Source organism: Elgaria multicarinata, chromosome 12 (assembly GCF_023053635.1).
Source record: "Elgaria multicarinata webbii isolate HBS135686 ecotype San Diego chromosome 12, rElgMul1.1.pri, whole genome shotgun sequence".
Classification (NCBI taxonomy): Eukaryota; Metazoa; Chordata; class Lepidosauria; order Squamata; family Anguidae; genus Elgaria; species Elgaria multicarinata.
The window spans coordinates 11628002-11642076 of record NC_086182.1 but is presented as its reverse complement, the minus strand read 5'-3'; the positions used below and the strand labels follow the sequence as shown (position 1 = coordinate 11642076).

The 14075-nt window shown below is 45.1% G+C and overlaps 1 protein-coding gene across 2 annotated transcripts in view; it reads left to right on the top strand.

Moving 5' to 3' along the window:
* LOXL2 (lysyl oxidase like 2) overlaps positions 1-14075 on the top strand; it is a 90379-nt gene that overhangs the window by 74817 nt on the left and 1487 nt on the right. For both annotated transcript variants that reach the window (XM_063139083.1, XM_063139084.1), the window contains 5 exons: positions 1309-1471; positions 3549-3792; positions 9380-9495; positions 9978-10114; positions 12260-12371. In XM_063139083.1, the coding sequence (XP_062995153.1) occupies positions 1309-1471; positions 3549-3792; positions 9380-9495; positions 9978-10114; positions 12260-12371 (772 nt within the window). The remainder of the gene's footprint in view (positions 1-1308; positions 1472-3548; positions 3793-9379; positions 9496-9977; positions 10115-12259; positions 12372-14075) is intronic.

Genomic DNA, 14075 nt, shown 5'->3' with positions numbered 1-14075 from the left:
GGCGGGGGGTGGGGGGACACTGTGCTTCTGCTTGCTTTCCAAGATATTTGGGGATCCTGTAGGAAGGTCTGCTTCCAGAGCCTTTGAAGACAATCCATTTATAACGCAATAAATGCATAGCTACAACTCAGTTGTTGGCAAAGTACTCAAGGAAGCATTTCAAGGGTTTTTGTTTTGAGGGCCAATTTGCATCTTAGGTGGCTGCACAAGCGATCTGGGGTTTTTCCAATACACATGGGTACCCTGCTAAGAGGAAATTCACATTTCTCCTCTCTAAGAACTGGTGCAAGCTCTATCTGTATTGGCCTCTTGACCTCAGTGGAACCAGCCAACTTAGTGGAGCCTAAAGGTTCACATCACCCATTTCCTTCTGGGTGTGGAGGAGGAGACACTTTCTGTCCTGACCCTTGCTCTTCCCAGAATGTTCTACCAGAAAGCCAAAAATTCCTGAGCCTTGTCACACCTTAAGTGGGCCACAAGAGCTAGATCTTCAGCTAGGCCAGTCATTTTAAAACTGTGCTCCAGGATCAATGGTGGTCTGTGAGCAACATTCCTGTGGTCCGCAAAAAGGTTGCGGAACAGTTGAGAGTATCCGTACTTGGCCTTGCACTTGATTTTTTAAAATTTTATTTTTTCTGATGATGGAGATTAAGGCTGGCAGCAAGGGCTGCTATTGCTGCAGCCCACAGCCTGTTCACCTTAGAACTCGTAGCTGGAAAGCAGCCGCTTCGGAGATTTAGTTTGTTTTCTTGTGCAGCTGCCAATTTCTAGTTCAAGAGTTGAGGGCAACTGCTTCCGTGGAACACCGTCCTTTCCGCTCGTTCAGCTGTGTTGACACAAGAAGGGCTGGTGCCGTTTGAAGTGGGGCATTTTCCTGTGACTGGGGCCACTGATATCTGGACTAGAAAAGGCCCCTGTGTTTCCTGCAGCAGGCTGCACCCTTGATTGGAACATACAGCCGCTCTTGTGTGCAGAACAGGGCTCGACCTGTGTGCTGGAAGGAGAGAACTGTGTGTCTTACAGCCCAATCTGCGTCCCCTAAGTTGTCCTGCTACCTTCAAGTTCAGTGGAGAACGTTGTTCCATCATTCGTGCTGAAGACAAATTCATCTGCCAGTTCAGATGGAATGGCAGGGGGTGCCATCTTGCCCTTCACCTCAGGCAGCCAAACGTCTTGGGACGGCCCTGGCAAAACCTCACTGCTCCCTGGAGCCTGTGATTATCATCAGAATCGCTTTCTTTGTCTTAAAGCAAAAAAGATCTACTCTAAATCCCCCCCACCCCATTGCTTTTCTGTGCTTCCTGCTAGGAGACCTGGTACTGGTATGGAGAAGTCAGCCCCAACAATGTTGTCATGAGCGGGGTGAAATGTTCGGGGATAGAGATGGCCATCGCACACTGTTCACACAACCATCAAGTATCCTGCCCCAAGGGAGGCGGACGCTATGCAGCTGGCGTTTCCTGCACAGAGAGTAAGTCATTTGCGAGATATTGAGGAGATGGTGGTCTCCCAAATTTCGTTGCCTCGTTGTTGCTGCCATGGCCTACCTGGCGGCCTGGAACTATGCTGCATCTGGGACATTTTGGGGGAAAGAAAAGCAAAGCTCTGCTGTTTTTGCTGCCACTACATGTGATGGCAAATATATACTTTTAAAAAGCCATCACCGCTGCTGAAGGTAGCTCAGTGGTGAATGTTACCACCTCCCCACCTCCCATGAAAAATAAGTGAAATGGCTCCCTGTTCATGGACCCTGAATTCACACACTTGAAAAGCACAAATGGGCAATTTCCATGCTGGTCCTAGAGTAAAGCTAAGATGACCACCACCTGGGGCAGTTAGTAGGACCATGTGTCCTACTTTACAGAGGACAGTTCTCTTTAGAGGGCTCTCAGAGGGCAGTCACCTGTCAGGCCACAGCAAGGCAGAACAGGGGCTTGGAGGTTGCCCTCCAATATTTAGTACCTGGACAACAGATTGAGCAGTCGGCGAACACAGCTCACCTGGGCAGGATCTACACTACTGCTTTAAAGTGCTTTATAACAGTTTTGACAACTGTTGGGGCCCAGGACACACTCCGTATACCATTTTCAAAACTGTTATAAAGTGCTTTAAAGCAGTAGTGTAGATCCGGCATTGGTCACAATCTTCTGTACTGTGGTGGGATGTATTGGATTTCCATGGGCTTGATAGCAATTATTTCTGAATTTGCCTGTGTGCATATATAAATTAGCATATGCACGTTTTATGTGAATCCTTTTTTTTTTTTTTTTTGTCCTCTTCTTTGCTGATGCATGAGTGGCACCCTACTGGGACTATAGGATTTTAACGCAGCGTTGTGCATGTCATCTAAGACAAAGCTCATGTCCCTTTTTACCCTGTTGTGATTTTCCTCACATGCAGATGTATTTCTTTGTTTATACGAAGATTTATAACCCACCTTTTCAGGGCTTACACATTACTCAAGGTGGCTAACAAGAATGAAAGCTGACTATAAAACACAAAAATAAGCAAGACAAGATGATACAAACAGAGACAGGTGCAGCAGATAAAACTGAGGCATTGAATAAAGAATCATAGGATAAAACAAAAGCCTGTCTAAACAGAAATGTTTTTCTCCATATGGTGAAACACCATCAGAGAGGGGTTGTCCATCTTGTTGCCTTTGAATGTTAATTCCACAGAAACTTTTATGACTTTATTTTATTTATTTAAAGTATATTTATCCGGAATAATAATAATAATAATAATAATAATAATAATAATAATACAACGGTTCTCAGAGTGGCTTACAAACAATTGGCAAACAAAACATCCCAGCCCACAGGTTTGCAATCATAAAAAGACATGACACACAAAGAAAAAAATGTGGGCGGGGGAGGAAAATAATTAAGTCATAAAATTAAAACTTTCAGGAGGGCTGGTGGAATGGCTTAACAAATATAGTGACAAATATATTCTGCAGAAATACTTTGAACTGAAGTGCACTAGTCTTTTGTTCTGGTTCTCTTCGCCAAATCCACACTGGTAATGTTTATGCTCTATTCTTACCACATTGCATTTTTAATTAATTCGAAATCTGTTTTTGATGTGTAAAGGCAAAAAAAAAGGCGCACATGCAGACACCACCACCCCCATTTTCCTCCCAAAGATTAATGCAAAATTATGTATTTCAGATGGCTTTATATTATCCAGGGCCAGATCTACACCAAGCAGGATATAACACTTTGAAAGTGGTTTGAAAATGGTATATGGAAGGTGTCAAGGGCCCCAATAGTTGTCAATACTGTTATAAACCACTAGAAAGCAGTAGTGTAGATTCTGCCCAGGTTATGTTGTAAGACCATTTTCCAGGCAGGGCTAAGCCGTACCGACATTCAAAGTTAGGTTTTCCCTGCAATGACACCAGAACATCATGATCTATAATTGGAAGCAGCTATGGCATTTCTCAGCATTGAGAAAAGCTGCTCTGGATTTGGCCTGAAATGCCTGCGCTTTGGAGCAAAGAACTCCTGGACATCATGGTCTTCGTTTCCTTTCCTGCCCTCCAGCTGCAGCTGATCTTGTCCTCAATGCCAAGGAAGTGGAGTACACCTCATACCTAGAAGACCGCCCCATGGTCATGCTTCAGTGCGCCCTTGAGGAGAACTGCCTCGCCTCCTCAGCCATCAACACATCCATTTCCACAGGATACAGGAGGCTCCTGCGTTTCTCCTCCCAGATCCACAACAACGGGCAGGCTGACTTCCGCCCCAGGAGCGGGCGCCATGCCTGGATTTGGCATGACTGTCACAGGCAAGACGTTTCTTTTCACCTCCACTCTTGCAGATTGCACAAAGCAGAACCCCCGAAACCAAGGGGAGATGATGACAGTAGGCAAAACCCACAGTTGACAGGGGGTGATGGTTGCAGCCTAGTTTCCAAACGACTGCTTAAGATCCATGTGAAAGAGAGCTGGGCCCTGTGAATAAAAACACTGTTTCCTTCAACTCAGTGGTGGGGATTCAATGTCTATGTCAGCCAGAAGTGAACAAGGCTAAATCGGCATGCTGCATATGAATATCTAAAAGTACCGTATACAAAGCCAGACTGTTGGCATTTAATCTGACTGGCAGTGCGTTGCTAAAATCTGTGATATGAGATTAACTCAGCAGTGGGGGACCATCTTGACTCCATGGGCTAGATGCCCTCCCCCAGACCCTCGCAGAGGCCAGTTGATGTTAGGGGTGGGGCACTGCCTGTGATGTCATCAGCAGGGCCCCACCCTCTGATGTCATGAGGTCCCCTAGCCCACCATGAATCAGAATGGGGATTTTCTACTGAGATTGTCAGCCAGGGACTCAGCTTCACTCATGCTTTGCCTTCCTCACACTTTAGCTGGGGACCCAATGACGTCAGGAGGTGGAGGCCTGCCGATGGTGTCATGGATCCCACCCCTGACGTCATCCAGTCCATGGGGTGGTCAAGCCAAATGTAGCAAGTGTTATGGCCCACCATGTGCTTGACAAATCCAACCCTCCCAGTCAAGCCGCAAACACAATACATTTATTAAGCCCTGTTTTACCAGGAAACATGGCCGGTGGGCCACGTCTGTGATGCTGAGTCCCAAGCACTGTAGGTAGGCCTCTCTCAGCTCAACCCTACGGCCCACCGAAAAAGACGAGTCACACCACAGCCCGCTTGCTCTCTGGCATTTCCGAACAACTCCAGTTAAGTGAGGCAGCTGGAGCACATCAGTGTGTTTAAACTGGTCTCTGTGTGTACAGTGGAATGGAGACTCAATTCCTCTTCAGTATTTCCAGCCTGTAAACACACTAATATAAATACCTATTTGAATGAGCAGACATATTTTAGGAACAGAGTCAGACCTGAGGTTTAAACCCTTTTTCCCCCCCTTTTGCGTCAGAAATAGCTCGAGCGTCCAACTTCAAAGTAAATAGTTTAGACACCTCAAAAGGCCGCCTCTTTTTCTTACTCTCTCTGGCTGACTCAATTTGTTTCTGTGCATTTCTGTTCAAGATATGGAAGTGAGCGGGGGGGGGGGGGATGCTACTTAAGAGGCAGGTAAAAGGAAACCGAAGAACATCTGGAAGAAATTTTAATTACAGTGACTGTGGAGCAATTGTTATTATTATTTAAAACCTTGTTTCCTTTTAGGGGGGAAAAGTACCTTCCCCTCCCCTTATGTAAACACATTTCAGTAGAATAAATACATGGCTGTACTGGGTGCTGCTACCTGATATTAAATATCAGATGTTTAGTATTAAGCCGTGTTTTATTTGTACAGGTGAAAAAGCGCTACATAGCTTTACTTTTCAGTCGCTTGGTTTCCCCTAGTTTTAACTGGGATGCGTCTGTTTTGTGGATCTAAGAAAGACAGAGGGCTGAACCTAGGTTTTACTTGTGAAAAGCCCTACACATTTTGGCGTAGTTGCCAGTAAATTACAGCAAGACAAATTCGTTAAAAGAATCTCTCTGCAAACTTTTTTTTAATAACCCCCTGAAGATGGCCTTAAAGTAAAGATGCTAAAATGCATCGGGCTTTTACAAATTGGACCTAGTTCCAGCATCCTAAGACACCCCCCCCCAATTCCCCCGATTGTGGCCTCTGCTGCCCCCTGCTGCTGAATTTGATGGCAGCTAAGCATTTTTTAAAAAACAAAACAAATGGTGGATTTAGCACTATGGAGCGCTGAAAGGGTCATGTTTAGTTTGCAAACAAGCTGAATTTAGACCTTTTAGCGCTCCACTATCAGTGGAGAAACAATGATCTCAGAGCTAAGATCAGGGGGCGGGATTTGACAGCAAAAGGGGAGGGACACCCATGGGGGGAACACCCCAGGCCTTGGCAGGCCACAGGATATGCACCCCATGAGTAGACACTACTGGACTAGATGGACAAACAGACTGACATTGTATCAGGCAGGTTCCTAAGTTCCTAATAGAATTTGAAACCATTAAGGGTGCACCCTCGCCTCTTGGAAGGCTCTAATCTCAGGGGATTCCAAGATTCCAGGAGAATCAGCAGAGGTGATCTTTGTCTCCTCACCCTCGGATCCTCTGTATTTAGAGCCCTAAAGGTTTGAGGCTAGCTGAAATCTCCAGACCATTTTCAAAGCCACCCTTATGTCCACTGCAATTTAAGCAGGAGGTTTACCAGAGTGTGGATAACTTTAGTTAGGTTATCGCTGTCAAGGTTATGAGACAAAGCTGATAAAAGGCACTCTGAGCCAGTGTAAGTGCTGCGTGCCAATGTTCTAGTGACAAGGCTAGATCAATAAGTACCCCCAAGTGGCAAGCTTGATCCTTTGGGGTTGGCAGGGTTTGGAGGGTGTGAATATCACTCAACTGGGCACCCACTTACATTACTACCTCCAATTTGTCTGGAATTACTCTCAGTTGTTTGGTCTTCATCCAGTCTATTACCAAATCCAGGCACTGATTCACTGCTTCTCCTGGATTTGATATGAGAGAGATGGGTGTCATCTGGATATTGATGACACCTTGGTCCAACCCTCCAGAAGACTTCACCCAGCAGTAGAGCAGGCCAAAGTCTGGTTGAACCTATTCAGCTTGGACACCTCTGGCTTGTTATTCAGCCCTGGGCATAGAATGTTCCCAATACTAGAAGAGGAAGCAAGTTGACATGTCCCTGGTTGACCTTGCGCAATCCATTGTGCTGCACGAATCCAGCTGTGTTATTGTTTGGTGGCAGAGGGGCATGAATTCCCAGATTCAACAGGAGCATAAGGTGCTTAATTTCCTGCCAGCACTCCAAAGCTAGAACTTCGTTAGAAAATTCCCATATCTGTTCTGATCTGGCCAGTGACTGTCGCCTGAGAAGTGCTGATGGGGACCATAATAAAGGAACCAATGACATGACCTCTCAAGAATTTCAGCTCGGCTTCCAGCTGTATCAGTTCTGTTGGAAAATCCTACAAAGCCTTTGCTCTTATTTTGGCTATACTGCTGCATCTACTTCCCCAATCTAGCACCCTCCAGACCTTTTGGACTTCAACTCCCATAGGTCCCAGCCACAATGGCCAATGGTCAGGCATGCTAGGAGTTGTAGTCTAAAGCACAAGTTGTGAACAGATATAAGCAGCAAGGTTGGAGGATCTGGGGTGCAGTTGCTTCCCATCAAAACGGAACCATAAAGCTGCTGGCTCCATTTTTGCTTGGACTGTGGAACGAGTCTTGGACTCTGAATTCTAGCCTCCACATAGGTTCAGTACCTTTAGAGCTCCTTTAGAGTTCTGGTTGGTTCTGACTGAAACCCAGAATGGATTCACAGCCCGACTGAAATCAGAGCCACCAGCTTCCACTGTCGCAATGTTTAGGTTGCCTGATCGCACTAAGCTTTAGTGTTTTTGTTATTGTAGACACATAGGGAGCTCTTGTATACCAGGTCATTTGTCCCTCTAGCCCAGTTTTGGCTACTTTGACTGGAAGTAGCTCTCCGGGGGCTCTGGCAGAGGTCTTTCTCATTGCCTGCTACTTGTCCCTTTTCAAGCTAGAAATGTTGGGAATTGCACTTGAGATCTTCTGCATGGAAAGCAGGTGTTCTACCCCTGGGCTACAGCCCCTCCCCAAAGTGTGTGTTGTGTGTTGCCTATAATTATGCACAGGTGAGCTTGCATGGCTCATTTGGCATCTGGCGAGCAAGAAGGTATTAGTGACACAAGCCGAGCACAGCTCACCTAAATTTGTTACGGCTGCACTCCTACACACTCTCACCTAGGAGTAGGGATTTACAGATTTTGTTAAATCTGTTCCGTTGTATTTCGCAGATTGTCAGGCACCTTCTGTCGCCCGCTCATTGGCGGATTTGGATTTTTAAAAAACTAGATTTATGTTTTACTTGTGTTAATTTGCATTATTTATTTATTATTTATTTAGAATATTTATATACCGCTCCTCATTGAAAAAATTTCGGAGCGGTGTACAAGGTAAAATGAAAATAAAAACAGAATAAAACAGTTAAAACAAAATTTAAAAAGAAGCAAAAAAACAACAACACAGAAATCCAAGGCTGCATGTTAAAGAAAGGCTTCTTGGAATAAAGATGTGGATCAGCGCTAATGCGAATTAGCGCAAATCCCTCTGCAAAAGTGAAAAACCGGTCTACACGTACACAGAATCTGCTGGACTTTGGAAAAAGCCAGTCCGCTGCGGCATCTGGAGGTGGAATTCATAGGGATCTCAATTCATGGTAGATTTCTCTGATATCTCTACCGAGTAGCAAGCTTCATTGAGCACAGCGGCATTGCTTCTAAAGAAACATGCACTGGATTGCACAGCAGGTTCCCACCGTTCATGATATTGAGAGAAAAGCTTGGAATAGATGCCAGCATGTGCTAAAACAGGGAGGGGGAACGTCCAGGCCATGGGCCAGATGCGGCCCCTGGGCATTCTTCATCCAGCCTGCAAACCTAATGTTTAAATACAAGCTGTTCAAAGATTCTGGGGCATGCATTTTGCAGACAAGAGACATGCCCCATAATAAGCATCTGATTTTGTAATCCTTCAGCAGCAACTGCCATAAGCTCCATCCTGCATGGCCAATGATCAGGAGCGCTGGGAATTGTAGTCCCAAGCATTTGGAGGGCCTCATGTTGGGGAAGGCTGCTGTGTGTGTATTAACTGTTATGGCTCCTTGCAAATGATCCTGGGAAGTGTAGTTTGGGGAAGGTGTGGAGGAGAGAGGATTGCAACAGCCTGCCGCAGAATTTGGGTCTTACATGTTTAAAGCGTAGGGCATATGAGCCAGAGCCCTGGTCATGAATGGGCTTGGAGGTCAAATATCAGATAGGATAAGCGAAGAGTTAGAGTGACAGCTTGTTACCCAATGGGAAAAGTTGCTCAGACTAACAGGCCAGCCTCAAGGGAAAGGTTTTATATGGTCTGGTTCTTCTTGATTGGATTAGCAAGTCAGCTGATCACCTTCAGGCTGTGACATCACTTAGCACAGTACTGCAGCCTAGAGGGCACCTCCACATGTTTTGAACTACAACTCCCAGAATCCCTCACCACTTGGCAATGCTGACTAGGGGCTAATGGAGATTGTTGGCCAAAGTATCTGAAAGACCAGACATTCACCACCCCTGCTCTAGACCTTGTAGCTGCCTGCCTAGGTCTGAAGTAGTGCCTCAGATGACAACCAAATCATGCAGGGAGGAATGGATGGAAGGTGTGAGCAGCCCTTATGGTCACCAGTTCTCAAGCCAGTTACAGCTTTAAAGGTTCACACCAGCACCACGAATTCAGCTGTGAAACAAACTGACAGTAAGTTTGGGCAACATCATTGGTGATTTTGTAAATGGCGACAGGCTACTGCTGACTATAATCTAAATGCTCGCTTTGCTCCTGGCTCATCTCACAGGCATTACCACAGCATGGAGGTGTTCACACATTACGATCTGCTAAACCTCAACGGAACCAAAGTAGCTGAAGGACACAAAGCTAGCTTTTGCCTGGAAGATAGCGAATGTGTCGATGGTACGTATGTTTCTAATATAATCCCAGCCTGTGTTCCAATGTAAAAGCAAGACCATTCTATACACACACACTTCAATCAGAAACTTAGTTCCATTCTTTTGAGAAACTTTATCAATGCATTTCTAATACCTTTAACAAATGTGGCTTAAGCTCTCGCCAGTTCCTCCTTAGAGGAAAAAGCCCAAGGACTTTGGGGGGAGCTAGGGATCCAGAGTAGGGCACACCCAGCCTGATATAAACATAGTCAGTTATCTTGTGTGCATGAGGTGCCCCATTCATATAGGGCTGCCTTATATGGAGTTAAGACTATTGGGAAGCCTAGCTCAGTATATCGTTTACTCTGCCCGAGGCTCTCGAAGGATAAGGCCTTTCCCAATCCTGCCAGCTAAACTCCTCCTTTGACTAGAGAGGGCAGGGATGGAACCTGGGATGGAACACTGATCCTGATGCTTCCTTTGCATCTGCTTCCCTTTCCTCTTCAGGTGTCGAGAAGCAGTATGGGTGTGCCAATTTTGGGGAGCAAGGCATCACCGTCGGATGCTTTGATGTCTACCGGCACGATATTGATTGCCAATGGATTGACATTACAGATCTCAAGCCAGGAGATTACATCTTCCAGGTAGGCTCTGATCCTCAAGCTAATGGCACCTGCCATCATCTTAGGGCAGGGGTGCACAAGTGTTTTGGGGCCCTAAGTACCAGGTAACATTGGGCCTAGTCATGTGCCCCGCCCCTTACATGCCCCCCCCCCCGGGGAATGTTTTTTCCTGCATCCTGGAAGCAGGTGCCTCTGAAAAGCACAGAGAAAGTGAGCCAAGCTGTGGGGATGTGGGGCAGCCTGAGCACTGGGCTGTGCCTATGCAGGAAAGGCATCAGAGATAGTAGCAGAGGTGAGGAAGGAGGGTGTTGCGACTCACTCATGCTGTGGAGGGGGGCCGCTCTTCCCTGCCGCCTCTTTTCTCTGCAGTGGTGGGTCAGGCCCATCCCTGGTGCTATCTCCAATCTGAGATAACAATGGAGAAGGCTATCAATGGCCACTAGTCTTGACGGCTGTGTACTACCTCCAGTATCGGAGGCAGCAAGCCTATATACACCTGTTGCTAAGAAACATGGGTGGGAGGGTGTTGTTGCATTCATGTCCTGCTTGCAGGTCCCTGGTTGACAACTGGTTGTCTACTGTGTGAACAGAGTGCTGGACTAGATGGAGCACTTGGCCTGATCCAGCATGGCTCTTTATATTCTTATGAACCCTTGTTGGTGCACAGCAGCACGGGAAACCCTCGTTAACTCGGGTCGGAGATAGCACTGGGGAAATCCTCCAAGGGATGCTGCTTGGAAGCTGAGTTCTGTCTCCTGGGGAAAACCCAAGATGCAGTGCAGGACAGATTAGGGTTAGAGTTAGGGTTCTGCAGCAAATTTACGGTCTTGGGACTAACATCCACTTGATGCAATCAGCCAAATCAAGCTGTAAACCGTTTGCTGGATTGTACCACTCATACTGCAGAGGTGGAAGGGCTGCATATTTGAAACCTCCCTCATGTAGCACAGGAAGAGCCTTCCCTGCACATAGAAAAATAGCACATCAGCCATTTGTAATTCCAGTAGAACATGAGCATCAATCCTCAGGACTGCGGGCCAAATGCAGCCTGCCCAGGTTCGCCAGATGGCCACATACTATTTCCCCTGGTCTCTCCCTAATACCCCAAATGCCCAATGGTAGTTTCCAGCTTTTGCACAGGTTTTTTCTCCTCTCATTCCAAAAGCTTAGTTACTGGCAGTAAGAGCTTTAAGCTAAAATATACTGGTATATCTGGGCCCACCCCCTCTGACTTCTGCCCCTCCCACCACTGGAATTTAATTCTCCAATCAAATTTGGCTTTCAGGCCAAACAGGATTCAACACTCTTATCTGCAGAATCTTGCAATTTGCAAGCAGACCTATAAAGCCACGATGTAGATTGCTGAAGAAGATACTTTAAAATGAAATAAAAAATAATGACAAAATTACATTACAGTTCCAAAAATCCTGCTTTTTAAATGACGTTTTTCTTTTTTAAAAAAAAATGGATATGGAACCATAATTACAGTAATTGTGAAAAATGGATTCAGTTTTTAAAATTCTGCCTCAATTTACACACACACACACACACACACACACACACACACACAAAAGATCATACAGCAATTTTAAACATTCATTCGATACGTTGGCAGTTTACCCCTACAAAAATATTGGCAGGGTAATTGAACCTGTAGCAAATAATTCCAGAAAAATCAATTGTTAATACCCAGGAAAAATATATAAATGATTGAAACCAATTTTTTTTTCAAAAGGGCTTAAAAATTCAGACTTCGGAATCAGGTTATATGAAAAAGGGAGACAAATGAATTCAGTATTCCGTTCCTCTGTAACAGGCAACTACTGTTTATTTTCATTATTCATTTGTCAGAATTACATTCGTCTTGTTATGAATTCGTTACTAGTTCGCTCACTCCTTAACTCTCATTTGTTTTTCTTTGTCACGGATTACAGCAATTGTGAAAAATGGATTCAATTTTTTAAATTCTGTCTCAATTCACGAAAATAAAAACACACACCATACAGCAGATTTTGACTGCATGTAACTCCAGTTACTGGATCAGGTTTTTTTAGTCCCGCAAAACAGAGTTGTTAGCACCTGTTTGTGCAAGCGTTTCCCCTGCTGGATCAGTGCCTGTCTTTTGAATTTGGCCCTCCTAAAGCCTTTCTGTCTATCCTTTCTCAGATCACTGTCAACCCAAACTTCGAAGTAGCAGAGTCTGATTATACCAACAACGTCATGAAATGCAAGTGCAAGTATGAACTCCACCGGGTCTGGATGTACAACTGCCATATAGGTGAGTTGTCATTTTAAAGAAGGGCCAGTTGCGGAGATTAGCTTCATATCAAGGAGAGAGATCAAAAGTATGCACGAAGAATAGTATGGGAAAGAAAAGCTACTTCTGTTAAGTTACTCCATTCATTTTCGTTCTTTAAATGTCCTGTTTATTTCATTACTCATTTGTTAGAATTACATTCGTTTCATTACCGGTTTGTTACTAGTTTGCTCATTTCTATAACTCGCTTTCGTTTGCCACTGATTGTCAATGGGAGACCGAGCCTGCAACTTTAGAATAATATGCCTATTAGGGTGAATTTTCCAGGCATTTCTTACCACACTTTTGTGGCATCAGAGCTGCCAAATTTCGGACAGATAGGGCAAAGGATCTCCCTTTCATAGGCAATTTTTGGTTTCAATGGGAGACCCAAATGTTCTTTTTCTGCTTGTAATGTGCTTTCTATCCAATTGGCATGAGTGTTTCAACTGTTGTAGAATCTGACTAGCTAGATTTCAAAGAGATCGGACAAAGGGCCTCTATTTTACAGGCTATGTTAAAAGCCGCACAGCCCACCCTGCAAAAATGACCCCTGAATATGCCGATGGGAGAATGCCTCCGTCAGCATTTGCAGGCCTATATAGAGAGCACAGATCTACAGAAACGAGGCTGGCTTTCCACCATATCTGAAAGAAAACCTGGTCCGTAAATGTGTGATCTAGGGATTAAGAGTTGTGAGTAATGAAATAAGGTGTATTAAGCAAATAAATGATGATGATTAAAACCAGGCAGAAATTGGAATTGAATGTTAATGAATGATATTATTGACTTATGTAACTAGAACGAAAGAAAAATAAAATAATTAAAAGCCACATATCCCATTTTACAGGCATTTTTAAAAGCCACACAGCCTCCAGATGTTTTAGACTTAACTCCCATAAGCCCCAGCTAGCATGGCCCATGGTCAGGAATGCTGAGAGTTGTGGTCCCAATACCTCTGGAGAGTAGTTGGGGAAAGCTGGCTCAACCGCAGCCCCACCCCCCAAGGTGGCTCTATATTTGGAGCAAATGGGGCAGCGACCCCCTGCCTGTCCCCTAACTACTGATGGCGAAGAGATCCCCCCACAACCAGGTACTTTTGCAACACTGCCTCCAAGGGCCACGCATGGTCTTCTCCTGGACTCCTTTGGAAATCTCAATAGAATATAGAGCATCTGCTCTCTCCTCTGCCTGACCAGCCCCAATGGGCACCAAGCATCGCTGCCCACCCCAAAAAACTTTCTGCGACCTGAACAGGCAGTTTCAGCAGGACTTCAAATTGAAATGAATGAAACATGAAGCAGAAATGAATAGATTTCTGTTTTAAACTCCTTTCTATGGAAGGATCCCTGTTCTAATAACGAAAAGAAATGGAGGCCATGCTTCCATTTTTCATGAATGCACACCTTTACGGTAAAGGATGCTCTAGACCAGCGGGTGGGAAACCATTTTCCTATCAAGATCCACATTACCTTGGCCCATCCTTACCCAACTTGATGCCCTCCAGATGTTTCAGACTACAACTTTCATAATTCTTGAGCATTAGCCACACCTCTCGAGCCAAAATCCAAAACATTTGGAGTCCTGGCCAATCAACCCAGTGCCATTGCACTGATTGGCCAGAATAAAAGGAGTTGATAGCATGTTTACTTCTTACAGAGCGATTCAAAAGAACACTGCTAGTGT